This window comes from Oratosquilla oratoria, chromosome 12, assembly GCF_046742065.1.
Source record: "Oratosquilla oratoria isolate Oo_2021 chromosome 12, ASM4674206v1, whole genome shotgun sequence".
Taxonomy (NCBI): domain Eukaryota; kingdom Metazoa; phylum Arthropoda; class Malacostraca; order Stomatopoda; family Squillidae; genus Oratosquilla; species Oratosquilla oratoria.
Genome location: NC_134788.1, coordinates 71,694,283 through 71,711,044, shown reverse-complemented (window position 1 = coordinate 71,711,044; position 16,762 = coordinate 71,694,283). Strand labels below are relative to the sequence as shown.

The 16,762-nt window shown below is 41.2% G+C and overlaps 3 protein-coding genes across 4 annotated transcripts in view; 1 reads left to right on the top strand and 2 right to left on the bottom strand.

Annotated features, from left to right (window-relative positions):
* The window catches only part of LOC143032005 (uncharacterized), a 529,471-nt gene that overhangs the window by 214,200 nt on the left and 298,509 nt on the right, over positions 1-16,762 (top strand). The window lies entirely within an intron of this gene.
* LOC143032009 (large ribosomal subunit protein mL43-like) overlaps positions 1-16,762 on the bottom strand; it is a 320,821-nt gene that overhangs the window by 65,260 nt on the left and 238,799 nt on the right. The gene's annotated exons all lie outside the window — the stretch shown is intronic.
* Positions 3,294-4,437, bottom strand: LOC143032010 (proteinase inhibitor-like). Its single transcript, XM_076196477.1, has 2 exons — positions 4,305-4,437; positions 3,294-3,805 (listed from the first exon to the last, which is right to left on the bottom strand). Exons 1-2 carry the CDS (start codon positions 4,363-4,365, stop codon positions 3,558-3,560), a joined length of 309 nt encoding a protein of 102 aa, XP_076052592.1. The 5' UTR covers positions 4,366-4,437; the 3' UTR covers positions 3,294-3,557.

Below are 16,762 nucleotides of genomic sequence, written 5' to 3'. Positions count from 1 at the left end.
CATAGAAACCACTCCCACCCATTCCATCCGCTACATACTCCACTCCCCTCCACCCTCTTCCCTCCCTCTTATCTTGGCACCTCCTGGGTGACACGTCATCCCTGCATCCTGTCCACTGCCCTGGGTCAGAAGCAGTGTCGCAAGACACAGCACATCCAAAGCAAGGGCGATTCATTACATCGGCGGTCCCCTCCCCCTCCCCCTCCCCGTCCCCTCATGCAGAAAAGAAGAAGAAGAAGACGGGGAGAAATCCTTTCGGGCTGTGTCAATTTATTTATCATACATACTCGCTCAACCCACACCCACTCCCCCTCATGCATCACAACATCATCTATACACAACCCCTCTCCATTCACCCTTATCTTCTGTCCTCCCCCACCCTTTCTCAACAGACATTCCCCTCTTTCCCAATGCCCCTTTTAACCCATCCATCCATCCCATCCTAGGTCGACCCCTCATATTCACTCCTTCCACCTCTGCTTTCCACACCTCTTTTACTAATCTTTCTTCACTCATTCTTTCCATGTGTCCAAACCATCCTAATACTCTTTCATCAACCCTATCTCCCAACTCCCTCTCCACCCCTGTTCTCCTCCCTCCTCACCTCCTCATTTCTCACTCTATCCAGCCTAGTAACCCCTATAATACTTCTAAGGCATTTCATCTCAAACACATTCAAGCTCCTTCTCTCTTCCTCTCTTATGTTCCATGTTTCTACTTCGTACAGTGATGTTGGCATATACATCCCTGACGAAGTCAGGGATGTGTTATGTCGCCCTGGCTGGAACAATACAGGCACTCTTCCAGTCCTCCGGCACTCTACCCTCTCTTAAACAAACATTAAATAACCTCACCAGCCAGTCCACCATCACTGTACCTCCTTTTTTTTTTAGACATTCTGCTTAGCATCCATCCAGACCAGGTGCCTTACCTGCTCTCATCATCTTAACAACTGCCTTCACTTCATCCTTCCTTATTTCTCATCCACTTTCCTCACTCATCACTCTCATTTTCTTGGCGCTTCCCACTGCAACTGCTTTTCCCTCCCTATCCTTTTTCACATTTAACAACTCCCTAAAATACTCTGCCAACCTTCCTCTCACTACCTTCTCTTCCATTATCATCTCTCCATCTGCACCTTTTACCTTTTCTTCTCTACTTGATTCACCTCCTCTTCCTCTCTAAATTTCTTTCCAAAACATCTTTTTATTACTTTCAATTTTTTTCTGTCATACTCTTATCCCATTTCACATCTGCTCTCCTCTTTGCTTCCTTTATCATATGCTTGAATTTCCTTCTCTTTACTTTGTACCTCTCATACAATTCCCTCGTCCTAATTTGTAGCCAATCTATGAATGCCTGCATCTTCTCTTCTACACCCTTCTTTGCTTCCTCATCCCACCACTTACTACCCTTCCTTCTATTTCCTTTCGTCCTCCTTGTTCCACACACAATCTTTGCACACCTTATGACTCCCTCCTTGAAACATCCTTTTCCTACCCCACTCCTAGCTCTACTCTATCCTTCACTCCCTCACACTCCTCTCTCAGCTTCTTATACTCCTCCTCCTTTTCTTTCTCATTTAAGTAGTTCACTCTAAGTACCTCCCTACCTTCTGCCCTTTTCCTCTTTCTCCACCTATTCTCCACTCATTTTACCTTCCACCAGAAAATGATCTGATATTCCCCCACTCGCTCCCCTTAGAACATGTACATCCTTAATTCTTCCTACCATACTCCTGATTACCACTATATAGTCCATTAACGCTCTATTTACCACCCTTCCATCCACCACCCTCTCCCACGTATACTTATGCTTGACTTTCTTCGTAAACATTGTATTTGCTATCATCAACTCTCTCTAAAGACACACTTCCACCGTCAATTCTCCACTACGATTTTTACGTGGAACTCCATACTTCCCAATCACTCCATCTATTGGTTCGTTTCCTACCCTAGCATTAAGGTCGCCCAATACAACTACATTGACATTTCTCCCTAATCCCTCTATGCACTCATTTAAATCTACCCAAAAAGCCTTCCTTTCCTCTACGCTCTTCTCACTACCAGGCCCATACGCGCTTACAAAAACCCACATCTCCCTTCCCAGCTTCACCTTCATCCACATTAACCTTGAAGAAACCTCCTTCCACTCTACTACACGTTTACCTATCTCTTCACTTACTAGTATAGCCACCCATTCTCTCCCCCTCGTCCCCTCTTCACTCCTGAGAACCTCCCAGCTACACTCCCAAACTCACACTCGACCCTCTCTTTCAATTTAGTTTCACTCAAAGCCAACACATCCATATTTCTTCTCACAAAATACTGCCTATCTCTTCCCTTTTACTCTCATCTGTACCGCATCCACGCACATTAAAAGACGCAAACCTTAGGGTACTGCTTGGAAAATAGACTCTCCTATGCCTTTACTTTTTTAAGGAGTGTCCCCTGTGGGGCTACAGGTAGCAGGACTCCTAATCCTATCCCCCGTCCCGTTTTTTTGTCGCTCCTTACGATTCACGTGGGAAGATTTGGTGGTAGCATTCTTTTCCCCCACTACAGGGTAGGCGACAAAAAGGAAATGAATATTCAGAGAATTGGTATAGGACAGTAACAAGGGGTTGGGGGACAGCATAACGGAGGGACAGTCGTAGTACAATAAAAGTGTCATAATTTCTCTATGAACAGTCTTCCTCTATCACAGACAAAATTATGTATGGCTCTGGTCCGTAGGGGCGCCCCCATATAGACCCTAAAGTATCAACTGCATGCAACTTTGCCACAAGAACATGCAGGCAATACCCCAGACGGGGTATTCAGCGATACTGAAATTATTTCAGCCCTGGGGGGGATTCGATCCCTGACCTCCGTAGTGGCAGCTGGGAACTCTAACCACTGCGTCATTGTGTGTGTGTTCAAGAACAATTTTCTTTTTAATTGAGCAAATTTCATGACATTAAAGAATGCTAGAATCTGCTCGACGTTCAGGTGTGACGTCATGTCTGTGAGTTGTTGTAGCTTGATGCCATTCTTAGCAAAATCATTCTTGGCTTTTTTAGAAGTTCGTTTTGGTTTTAGAATGAGGATTGTACGTTTTTTTCTCTTACTGTTGTTACAACCGAGGAGAGACTATTTTTTTCAATCATGTTTTTCAGGATATTATTTGCTATTTTCTCTATCCTCCATTTGTGATTCCTTTACACGAAAGGAATTTAATCGTTGATTATTTTTTAGGCATTATTTTCTTTCTATTTGTTGTGAAAAATATCAATGGATATTATAAAGAAAATTATTATTTATTTTTATTGGAAAAATATACACGACCCTTTTGGAAAAAATAGGGTTATTTTCTATTCATACAAAAATATTCGTGTCTACATAATAAATAATAACTGAACATTCTTTTCACTATACAACACACACACACACACACACACACACACACACACACACACACAAACCTCCATGATAACTAATCATTATCTTAATCTGACAAGCCGTTATCTGAAGCTGTTCTGTTGGGGTGCATCCGCAACTCCCCTCCCTAGGCACTCCTCACCTACAGCTCGACAGGCAATCCTCCATCGTTTCGAAGTTGTTGCCATTGCCTAGGCAACCGCCGTAGACAAACTCTTCGCAGGTTTTGCGGTGTGGGCGGAACGCGTAGCGCGAGAAGTCGGCGCGGCAGGGGCCCTGTACGGGCTCCTGGTAACAGTGGTGGGCCGGCCGGGGTTGGGAGTGGATGTCGCCGATAGAGCCCGGGCGAGCATACCGTGCGGAGAGATCCACTCTGTTAAGTAGTCCTGTAAAGATGAAGAAATACCCCCACTGTATTAACAAGTCCTGTAAACATTAATAGACATCCACTGTGTTAAGTAGCCCTGTAAAGATAAATAGATATCCACTGTGTTATGTAGTCCTGTAAAGATGAATAAATATCCACTGTGTTAAGTAGTCCTATAAAGATGAATGCGCAAGAAGCACAGCATGCCCGTCTCGCATACGCGACTCAACTGAGTTCGTTTGCGTATAAACGACTTAGGTTACAATAATTTATTTTTCAATCCCCCAAATGTCAAATCACCTTTGCGTCAAATATTGACAAGCTGAATAACGAACTAAGAGAAGTTGAATCTCAAAGAATATTAGAGACATTGTTGAATTGTCCGAAGGGAAGTCTAGAATAATTTAAGCGAAGTCGTTCTACACCTTTTCGAATTCACAACATCGACGAGAATGTGTCACACTTATACATGGAATTCTGGGAGATATCATTGAACTTATTGGTGCTATCGTTCTTACTTGAGGCTGAGACGGCACTAAGAAATGCCAGCGCTGCTAGTAGCACTACAACAGGCCTCATCTTTACCGGGGAGTGATTGCTTTTAGCTTTTAGTGCTTTGGTGTAACTGTTCGCTCATGCAGGGGCTGCGAGTTTATATACATGCTGCCGAGCCAACAATTTCTAAATACCTCTAGATATTTTATTTTAGTCTATATTTTTCTCTTTTATACTGCAATATTTGTAGCCATTTTTAGACATCGCGCAACAAATACAATTATCTATTTGTCATAGTAGCTTTCTTATCCCTGGAAGGCGTTATCAATGAAAAGAAAAAAAGAAAAGAAAAAAAAATAGACCAACAAGTGGTAGCCTATTATTTTCAACCCAGGTGGCTGGGATTTTGAATTATATTCTTGGAAGAACAAGAAAATTCTAATTTTGATTATTAAACAAACATATAAGTAAATTAATGATTTAGTAAACACATTAAAAGACAAAGAAAGAGATCAAACAAATAATTGTTGGCCCGTGTTATGAGTTACCTTCTCTCAATTTTCCTCCTTCACTCTTGGATGTGGTAATACACAAGGGACGTGTATACAGCGTCATACCACCTTTCAATGCGTTTGCACACACACACATACACACTATATATATATATATATATATATATATATATATATATATATATATATACATTTATATATATATATATTTATATATATATATATATATATATATATATATATATATATATATATATACATTTATATATATATATATTTATATATATGCACGGTAATAGACAGATATAATTAATAATGTACATATGAGGTCACAGAGCGTGCCCTGCCTGTCCCCAATTGGCTCCTTGGCGTGGGACGACGGAGGGTTTCCCACTTGGTCCCGCGCCGACATACGAGTATTATTTTTCCTCCTTTCACTAGGGTTCCACACCGACAGACCGACCGATGCCCACCCACATAGGCTACACCTGGCTTACATCTTACCGACTGTATATACGCAAACACACACACACACACACACACACACACACACACACACACACACACACACACACACACACACACACACACACACACACACACACACACACACACACACACAGAGAGAGAGAGAGACACAGAGACACACAGACACACACACACACACACACACACACACACACACACACACACACACACACACACACACACACACACACACACACACACATATATATATATATATATATATATATATATATATATATATATATATATGTATATATATATATATATATATATGTGTGTGTGTGTGTGTGTGTGTGCATGTGTGTGTGTGTGTCTGTGTGTGTGTGTGTGTGTGTGTGTGTGTGTGTGTGTGTGTGTGTGTGTGTGTGTGTGTGTGTGTGTGTGTGTGTGTGTGTGTGTGTGTGTGTGTGTGTGTGTGTGTGTGTGTGTGTGTGTGTGTGTGTGTGTGTGTGTGTGTGTTTGCGTATATACAGTCGGTAAGATGTAAGCCAGGTGTAGCCTATGTGGGTGGGCATGGGTCGGTCGGTGGGTGTGGAACCCTAGTGAAAGGAGGACAAATAATTAATAGATATGTCGGCGCGGGCCCAAGTGGGAAACCCTCCGTCGTCCCACGCCAAGGAGCATTCGTCACCCTTTTGCCGAATAATTTGATAACGGTAATTAGATTACATTTCTTGTGCCCTCATATCCATTAATGATAATAATAATCATAATATATTACACTTAAATTATTTAAGTTCTGGTATATAATCTTAAAGTAGTGTACATTAGATTTAGAAATTCTAGTAAAATGGCTGTTAATGGTTTTAGGTTTTGCTACCTCTGCATTGATAAAGAACTCTTGTCGAGCCATTCTCCTGAGACTACGAAAGTCATTAAGCACCAAAGGGATTGGCATGATAGTTATAACAAAAATGAAAGTAAAAATCATGATATGATACAATGATAATGATACATGAGTGATAATGATATTGACAACTTTACATTAGAAAATATCTAGTACAAATATATATATATATATATATATATATATATATATATATATATATATATATATGTATAACAGCTAAAATCATAGTGGCAACGAGGGCCAACATTATGGGCACCTGCTGTGGAGACACCAGTTGTCGATGGTGGATATGAAATGTGATTAAAACACTTTTCTATAAATCTAGACTATCAACCTATTTACAAAAAATTACAAGATCTGTATTCATTGGTTAGATGACTGACAGGTGAACATAATTTCGGAACAAGAAGGACACGCTAAGTAATACATATAATTAGTCAAAGAAAATGTGGACAAGAGGCGACGAACTATCGAGGACATAAGCCCCCCACCCACCCACACACACACTCCTTCTTAGTGACAAGGAAGGACTAGCGATACAAATTTGGTTTGCCTCATGGTGACGGCGGTTGAAATATTCTTTTCTACTGGACGAGGTAGTCACCAATATATGATGCGAGGCAGAAAGGAAGGCATCGGAGAGCTTGGTTGTTGAAGCGTTGGAAGGTCTGAGCAGCAGCGTTTCTGAATCCTCCACAGAGAGGGCACCCGAACATACTCAAACGACGACATTCTTCTTCGGGACGTCCGCTGGGGGGAAGAGGGGGAACTGGTGAAATGCATTCACGAGGTCGATCGATCCTAGAGAAGTTGCTGCAGTCTAAGAGTTGAGAGGAGAACTCCTAAGACTATGTCTATCATTATCATAACTATTACCATAAGTCAAGCTAAGCTATGTAGAATAAACCCCTTATAAGATTTTTTTTAATGTGTGTATTATTGTGAACAATATTAACAGACAACTCTTCCCACAGGAATTTAAGAAGAATCTAAATACTGCGAGATACAGAGACGGGACATTGCGAGTGTGTGTGTGTGTGTGTGTGTGTGTGTGTTATCCATCCGGACACATGAAGATAGGAGGGTGGTAAAAAAAAAAACAAGTCAGAGATGAGTTTATTTCTCTAACGTTTCGGCTATTTACACCTTCTTCAGAGAGACTAAGTAGTACAAGGGGGTTACAAGATTATATATCGTCCGGAGGACGTCTCCTAGTTAATGGCCTGGTGGACGACCGGGCCGCTGACGATTGATCCGTGGATGGTTGGTCCGCTGACGATTGATCCGCGGACGATTGATCCTCGGACGATTGATCCGCTCTATGTTCCGCCTCCTCATTTTCCTTTGGCCAGTCGTGTACTGCTAATTCCGCCCCTATTTTAGACCAACTGATAAACCCTTTTCTATTATTTATACATTCTTCCTTATTAATATATGCTGCTTCCATTGCTTTCCTGATTTTCTTACTCATTCCTGTGTGAATTGTTTTTATGTTATTCCAGTCCGGTAGATGTCCATACTCCTCTGCATGTACTACTATAGCATTTGATGTTCTGTGATGTCTTAAGTCTGATTTGTGTTGTGTCATTCTTACCTTAGTCCCCTTACTCCATAGTAGGCTCGTTGGCAATCACCACATGGAATTTTGTACACTGTGCTTTCTTTGTTGACCTGATCAGTCCTGATCTCACCTTTATGACCGACCAAGTCTCTAATCTTCTGTCCTGAAGTGACGGCAATGTTCATTCCTGCTTTTTGTAAGTATTTAGTAATGTTGTTGGCTGTTTTTTAATTAGGAAGTACTAGAAATTTTCTTGTGTCTGTCCGTATTTTCGCTCCTGTCATTTTTTCGTCTCATTATTCCTTTTGCTTTGTGTTTTAGTTTTAATATTAATCCCCTTGGGTAACCCAGTTTCATGAATGAATCCATAATGTATTTATTCTCTTCTTCTAAATGTTCCTGGCTGCAAATTCTTAATACCCTCAAGAAGAATCCTATTATTACGCCTGATTTTGTCCTGTCATTGTGTGCAGAGAGATAGTGTATGTAATCATCTTTGTTCGTAGGTTTTCTGTATACAGTAAACTTTGGACCTTCATCATTCCTCCATATTATCGTGTCTAGAAATGGTAATTTCTTTTCTTCTTCTTTTTCTATCGTGAATTGTATATTTTCATGCACGTTATTCAGTCTTCGTAGAATGTATCAATAATAGAAAAGGGTTTATCAGTTGGTCTAAAATAGGGGCGGAATTAGCAGTACACGAGTGGCCAAAGGAAAATGAGGAGGCGGAACATAGAGCGGATCAATCGTCCGAGGATCAATCGTCAGCGAACCAAACATCCAGGGATCAATCGTCAGCGGCCGGTCGTCCAGCAGGCCATTAACTAGGAGACGTCCTCCGGACGATATATAATCTTGTAACCCCCTTGTACTACTTAGTCTCTCTGAAGAAGGTGTAAATAGCCAAAACGTTAGAGAAATAAACTCATCTCTGACTTGTGTGTTTCTTTACCACCCTCCTATCTTTATGTGTGTGTGTGTGTGTGTGTGTGTGTGTGTGTGTATGTGTGTGTGTGTGTGTGTGTGTGTGTGTGTGTGTGTGTGCATAAGACGTTACACATTTCATTTATTACATTATGAAGATTTTGTTTAATGTGTGTATTACTGTGAACAATATTAACAGACAACTCTTCCCACAGGAATTTAAGAACAATTCAAATACTGCGAGATACAGAGACGGGACATTACGAGCGTAGCTCCCTTTCCCGTATGATGTGAGGTAAAACACACATACACGACTCGACGGCGCAGTGTTAGCATTCGCAACCGCTGCCACAGCGGCCCGAGTTCGAATCCCGCCCAAGGCTGAAATAATTTCAGTATCGCTACGCTGTGATTTATTACTCCACTCTCGTAGGCGGTGGAGTTGTGTGTGTGTGTGTGTTTGTGTGTGCCTGTACAGTCACAGCATTACCCATAGATCGGTCATATATGAGTTCTAAGCTCTCTTCCGGGAGGGCAATTGCTATCGATCACGAGTTCAACACGTGATCCAAGACCACGGTGAATCACACACAATGTGTCCTCATAGACAGCTGGATGTCCTTGACGTCTGGTCACAACTAGTGAAAGTGTGTTTTTAGTGACGTCATATTGGCTCGTTTTCTGTCATGGATATTATATGTATCAAAGAAAACGAAAGAAAGTGAACGAGAAAACCATAGCTACAGAACTTCACACACACACACACACACACACACACACACACACACACACACACACACACACACACACACACACACACACACACACACACACACACACACACACACACACACACACACACACACACACACACACACACACACGGCTCAGTGGCGGATTGGTAAAGCACTGGCCTCACAAGCCAGAGAACCGGGGTTCGATTCCCCGGTCGGGCGGAGATAAGTTGGGTTTGTCTCCTTTCACGTGTAGCCCCTGTTCCCCTAGCAGCGAGTAGGTACGGGACGTTAGTCAAGGAGTTGTGACCTTGCTGTCCCGGTGTGTGGTGTGTGAGTGGTCTCAGACCTACCCAGAGATCGGCTAATAAGGAGCTCTGAGCTCACTGCCGTAGGGTGATGTCTGGCTGTCTCGACAGAGACTGCAGCAGATCCGAGGTGAATACACACACACACACACACACACACACACACACACACACACACAAATTTCAGTATCGCTGCGCTTCGAGTCGTTACTCCAACTCTCGTGGGCGGGGAGTTGGGTGTGTGTGTGTGTGCGTGTAAGGTCACAGCATTACCCATAGATCGGTCATATACGAGCTCTGAGCTCTCTTCCGAGAGAGAAATAGCTGTCGATCACAAGTCCATCACGTGATCCAAAGACACACACACACACACACACACACACACACACACACACACACACACACACACACACACACACACACACACACAGTCACCAATGACGTCACTGCCATATTCATAATTGACGTTAATAGTGAAAACGGCTTTGTACCAATTGTGCTGTATTCGTTATTATGATCAGTTATGATTATAATAGGTCATGTTATTATCGTAACCTACCTAACCTTACCAATATTAACCAAACGAAATAAATTTGTATTTAAATACAAATGTCAACCGGAGCGACTCATCAGCTTCGGCTATTTTGAATTCCTAACTTGAGGTGAAAGGAAATCGTTTCCGTCATGCGCACAAATGGGCAGCTCTCCTAGCCATGATGATTCCAAGAACGACTGCCGTTCAACAAACAAAAACAAACAAAAGCAAACAAAAACAAACAAACAAAAACGAATACAAACAAAAACAAATGAAAACAAACAAAAGCAAACACACAAAACACGCACACACAAAACACAAACACACACACACACACACGCGCGCGCACGCGCGCGCACGCACCAGTGGCGGATCCAGTTCTGACCAGGTTGGGGTTTTTAATGCCAAATTTTGCATTTTTGGCATTTTTCTACTGTGTTTGGCAGGAAATTTTGTTGGTTGGCGTTTTTTGGAATTTGGCATTTTTTTGTTCTTTTTGGCGTTTTTTGATACCCGGTCGTGATAAGAGATCATTCTTTTACTTGCATCAAGTTGCAAGTATATTTTTTCTATGGTTACTCCTTAATTAATTAAAAACCTATCGCTCTCTCAAAATAATGGCGCGCTTTGTAAACAATCTCAGCCGACACAGCTAGGCAGGTAATGGTTACTGCAGGCACAAGTACACTTTTATTCTGTTAACTGCTTGTCTGTTGACATTTGTAGAGTGATGGAAATTTCTTAAACGTCATTATGATATGAATGAATAGATTGCAGTGTCCAATAATCAATATTTGTTTGGTTTTAGGTATCTACCGTAGCACTCTTAGGAGTTCTCATAACATGTGACTGATGTGAGGCCGAGTGAAATTATGTCTACTAAATGGAAGACTTCATATGACTCCTCCAGAAAATTTAGAGAAGAGTGGGAAAAAAAAAATTCGTGGGTGAAGGAGTCAAGTGATGGATCTGGAGAGGCCTATTGCAAACTTTGCCACAGAAATTTGCTACCAAGGCTATCTTCCCTCCAAAATCATGAAAAATCGGGGAAGCACCAAAAGCAACAAGGTGCAATATCTTTTACCGCTGCTTTGAAGGTCATCCCAGGTGTTTCTGATGAAGTAAAACGTGCAGAGTTAGAGATAGCTACTGCCATTTGTTGTCACTGTTCTACTGTATCGGTTGATCATATTAGTGATGTGATGAAGCGAAATGGAAAGGGAAGTACTCTTGCCAAAACTAGTATTCATCGCACAAAATGCAGCAAATTATTGACCGAGGTTATTTCCCCCTAGTTACGTGGAAGAATTGGCATCAGATGTTCTGGGACAGAAATTTGCTGTTCTTGTTGATGAATCAACTGACGTTGCATCAGCAAAGTTACTTTGCATTGTTATCAGGTATTTCAGCAGATCAGAGAAAAGAATAGTGACAGAATTTGTTGAAATAGTTCAGGTTAGTGAAGCTACAGGTGAGATACTGTTTCAAGCAATAAAGTTTTCAATTGAAAAGTTAGGATTGTCATTGAAAGATTGCATAGGATATGCTAGTGATGGAACATCAGTCATGACTGGCACTCGCAATTCAGTGTGGAGCAGAATTCATCAGGAATCTCCTAATTGTGTCCAGATAAAATGCATTTGTCATTCATTGGCTTTGTGTGTTCAGGCAGCATTTAACAAACTTCCAGCAAGTCTTGGATTTCTCTTGGCAGAGATTCCCAAATGGTTTTCTAAAAGTGCCATAAGAAGAGAATCTTTTAGTACACTCTTTAAAACAATGGATCCTTGTGAGGAAAGAAAAGGAACACCACTGCCATATCAGCAAGCATCTGTCACTAGGTGGTTAGTAAGAGGTAAAGTGATGAATAATATCTTGTCCAATTGGGAGGAATTGAAAGCATATTTCATCTGTGCAGAAAAACAATCGACACCTGACTGTACATACAAAGCAAGAGTTCTTTATGATATGCTCAGTGATCATTGCAATTTCCTGTATATGCACTGCCTCACAACCCTAATTGATGAATTTGAAAAAGTGAATGCATATTTTCAGTCAACAGATGCAGATCCATAAAGTTTGGAAGAGGAATTAAGATGTCATTATCATAGTCTACTTGCTAGGGTTAAGAATGACAATGGGGAGGTCCTGCCAATGGATAAAGTGCCCATGAGGCACAAAGTCATTTAGAAAAATATCCACAATCTGAGGAAAAAATTAAGCAAGTGAAAGTACATTGCCTTTCTTTCATCAATGAAGCCATACTGCAGTTAGAAAGGCGCCTTCCTCCCTCCCACTCAAAATACATTCAAGAAGTTGTCAGCATTGAGCCCAGTAAAGGTTCTTAATCAGTTAGAGAGGGCAAAGTTTGCCAAATTTCTAATTTCCACTTTTCCGATTACGTATTTTCTGACCATTAATATCTAAAAGTTTCATATTCATTATCTAAAAGTATAGCCAACTCCTGAATGAGGAATGAATCTATGAGGCATAATGAGTATATTAGAATATTACGTACTGTTCCAAGCAATGACGACATGACGTCACAATCTTCTGCATTTCAAGTCACTGCCTTCGTCTACTGAATAGAGGTAATAGCTCTAAATTATATTCAGTTTGATATAGAAACTTATTTTCTGTTATTTATACTATACGGTGATAGTGACATAGTATATCTATCATAAAGTTTATATTCAAAAACGTTGCCACTCGCTCAAGTCCCATGGGACTCCCTGAATGATAAAGATAATGAGTGGGAATGAGATTGGGAGTGGGATGACGAGACGTGACATAACATAAGCATAATTAAGGAGAATGTTGTATATATAAGAGCATTGTCTTAATAAAGATTTTATTGGCCATTTTATTAACAACATATCATTTAAGATTTTATGTGACACAAAGGGTCACGGGTAGTCTAATATATATATATATATATATATATATATATATATATATATAATATATACATATATATATCACAACTAACACCACAGTCAGACTAAATAAAGAGTTGAGTAAACGAAAACTATATATTTCGTTTGCTAACTGCAATCCTTCTCAGTAGTACTGAAAAGGATTGCAGTTAGCAATCGAAATATAGTTTTCGCCTGCTCAAGTCTTTCTTTCGTCCGACTGTGGTGTTAGTTGTGATTTACAAACGTGTTACTACGTTTCTCACCACTGACATATATATATATATATATATATATATATATATATATATATATATATATATGTGTGTGTGTGTGTGTGTGTGTGTGTGTGTGTGTGTGTGTGTGTGTGTGTGTGTTTGTGTGTGTGTGTGTGTGTGTGTGTGTGTGTGTGTGTGTGTGTGTGCGTGCGTGTGTGTGTGTGTGTGTGTGTATGTGTGTGTGTGTGTGTGTGTGTGTGTGTATGTATGTTGTGTGTGTGTGTGTGTGTGTGTGTGTGTGTGTGTGTGTGTGTGTGTGTGTGTAATAATAATAATAATATACGGTTTATTGGGTATAGCAGCATTCCTGCTAAAAATATACATCCTACAAGAAAATAACAATATTATACTATGACAGTGAGTAGACGTTATTACAAGCATACAAAAGCTAGACAAATAAAACAGCAGGCTTAGTAATAGGTACGTAGTACAACAATGTAAATTCTAGTTGTTGATTAAGTCCAAAAATGTCGGTATGGGGCTCTTCTTATACCGGTCGGTACGTGCTCTGATCGGTTTGATGGAATTATGGTGCCTCACCTGGCACCGTGGACGAGGTACTTGAGGAGATAGTAGGTTCCGGTGCCGAGGATGTTTGACCAGGGTGACCGCAAACGACCTCAAACTCTGAAGATAGCGGTCAGCAAGGGTGGGTAGTCCCAGTGGGTTGAGGGCGTGCTGGTAGGTGGTGTAATCTTTGCCAAGGATTGTGCGATAGGCTCTTTTCTGCACTTTCTCGTCTGCGTCAAAGTGAGAGAGGAGATCCAAGAGGGGGATGCGTACATCAACTTGGGCAAAATGAAGGAAGTGTAGATGGTCTTGAGATCTTCAGCCTGTGCCCCTAATGAACTCAGTCGACGCAGCATATACAGCTTGTAGGAGGCTGCCCTGATGGTGTTGGCGGTGTTCTCCTTCCAGGTCAACTTGCTGTCGATGGTAATCCCCAGAAGCTTAGTAGATTGGACCACTTGCAGGGGGAGGCCATCGATTGCCAGCATGGGAGGGGGTATATCATCTTTGGAGGTGTGGAAATGCATTACCACAGTCTTCTTGTTGTTGATGGAGAATTTGTTGTGCACTGTCCATGTGTGTAGTTTGTCCAGTGTGGCCTGCATTGGGTCGTAGTTCAGGTCAGTGTTGGACACAGGGATCCCCACCGTGCAGTCATCAACATATTTCCACCTGTGCGGTGTATCTCCCAGGGCATTGTTGATGAGTATCAGGAAACACAGTGGCCCCATTCTTGTTCCCTGAGGTACCCCACAGGAGAGATGCTGGACTGCCGAGACGTGTCCCTGATATCTGACAGCTTGACAGCGGTCCGTCAGGAAGTCAGACAGCCAAGCTACCAAGAACGTGGGGAGGCCTAGGTGGATGGCTTTGGTGATGATAGTGGTATGATCTACAAGATCGAAGGCTTTCTTGAAATCAATGAATACTACTGCGAGTGAAGTCTTGCGTTGCTCGAGATTTTTATAGATAAAGTCAAGGAAGCTGATAAGATAGTGAGTGGTGGAGGATGTTTTCACGTTACCAAACTGCTGGGTATCAATGAATTTGCTTACTTTGGAGTATGCCCACTCGAAGACAAAATCCTCACAAATAAGACTTGGGATGGGAGTGATAGTAATGGGTCTGAAATCACTAAGGGATTGGGGATTGGAAGATTTGGGGATGGGAGTAATGAAGCCTGTCTTCCAATCTGTAGGACATTTGCTCTGCTTAAGTGAGGCGTTGATAATTGAACAGATCGGGATGGCAAGTTCGCGAGCAAATTCACGATAAAGTTTGATAGGTAAGTCTACGGGTGTAGATGCCCTCTTTGTCTTGATACTAGCCAGTTTCTTAAAGACTTGGGTAACATGTACTGTGGGTGGTGAAGGGGAAGGCAGGAAGGCAGGGAGGTGGGAAAGGTCAATGGCGGGCAGTGTTTGACAGATAGAGGCGAAGTGATTATTTACTTGTTCAACCGCAACGGTTGGTGGGAGGTGTGACAGGAGGGGGATGTCTGATGCCTGCCTCAAACCACACAGACTTTTGACCCTGCTAAACCACATGCTGCTGTTTTGCTGTAAGTGTTTGATTTTTTCGGGGTAGTACATCTTTTTTGCTCTTTTTATTTCCCTTATGACTTTGTTCCGGAGTTGTCTAAAGTGTGTGTGTGTGTGTGTATATATATATATATACATATATATATATATATATATATATATATATATATATACAGTATATGTATATATACATTATATGTATATATATACATATATATATATATGTATATATATATATATATATATATATATATATATATATATATATATGGTGATGATAGTAATGGACATGGAACTGCCTAGTGTAGGCCTTATGGTCTCTTGTGGTCTCCCCCTGCCTCCCATTCTCATCATGTTCATGTGTTCTCAAGAAACACCAAAACGATCGATGACACAGATGCTGTGGCGAAGCGATTTTTCCGGGTCAGGAACCTCCTTTACTTGTTTTTGTCTGTAACACGGCTGATACCGACGCCACAGACATTGTTGTGCTTACGTGACTGATTATTCTATTTCCTTGTACATTTAAATAAATTTATCTATCTATTTTTTGTAGTGCAACTATCTATTTATTCATCGTTTTCCTGTAAAACAATTGCACTGTAAGAAATGTTTATTGGACGACTGGCAACGTAATACTGTTGCTTCTAACTGCATTACATTGGCGTTATTGTGTAGATGCGTTCTGAAGGATCACAGTTGAGTGGTTAATGAATGACAAAATCGCCCGTGCGACCTTCGAATCCTCCTCTCCCCAGCACGCATTGCCATCTCCTCACTCTCTCATCATTGAATATTTACAATGATAACATAGACACATTTCCACGGAACTAATCCTATGAAAGAAATAAGAGTTTCTTTTTTCAATGGGTCATAAATCTTCCGTTCGAAATAGACAGTGAAGAGGAAGAAGAAAAAACAAGAGAGTAAAGAAGAGATGCAACGGAGTGCGGATGTATGAGTCTCAATGACCAGGGGCCGTATACACAAAACTTGTTAGCACTAACAAATAGCTGTTAAGGGTAACAAATTCCTGTTAAGGCTAACATTTAGCTGTTAAGCACTAACAGTGATACAGAAAACTTGTTAGGGCCTTAAAAGTACTGTTAAGATAAAAGTGCTGAGGAGGACTATTAAGCTCTTAACAAGTTCCTGTTAGTAGAGAAGATGGCGGAGCAACAATAACTAAAAAGATGACTGCGAGTTTATCGACAGCGACGGGACATATTTAACGAGTACAATGACGACGAACTCATCAAACGCTTCAGAATGAACCGTGCTG

Bases quoted from the DNA above. Each gene is read 5' to 3' on its own strand.
- LOC143032010 (XM_076196477.1), bottom strand. From the start codon at position 4,365: ATGAGGCCTGTTGTAGTGCTACTAGCAGCGCTGGCATTTCTTAGTGCC. The intron at 3,806-4,304 runs GTAAGAACGATA...TCATCTTTACAG, and splicing joins TAGTGCCGTCTCAGCCTCAA to GACTACTTAACAGAGTGGAT.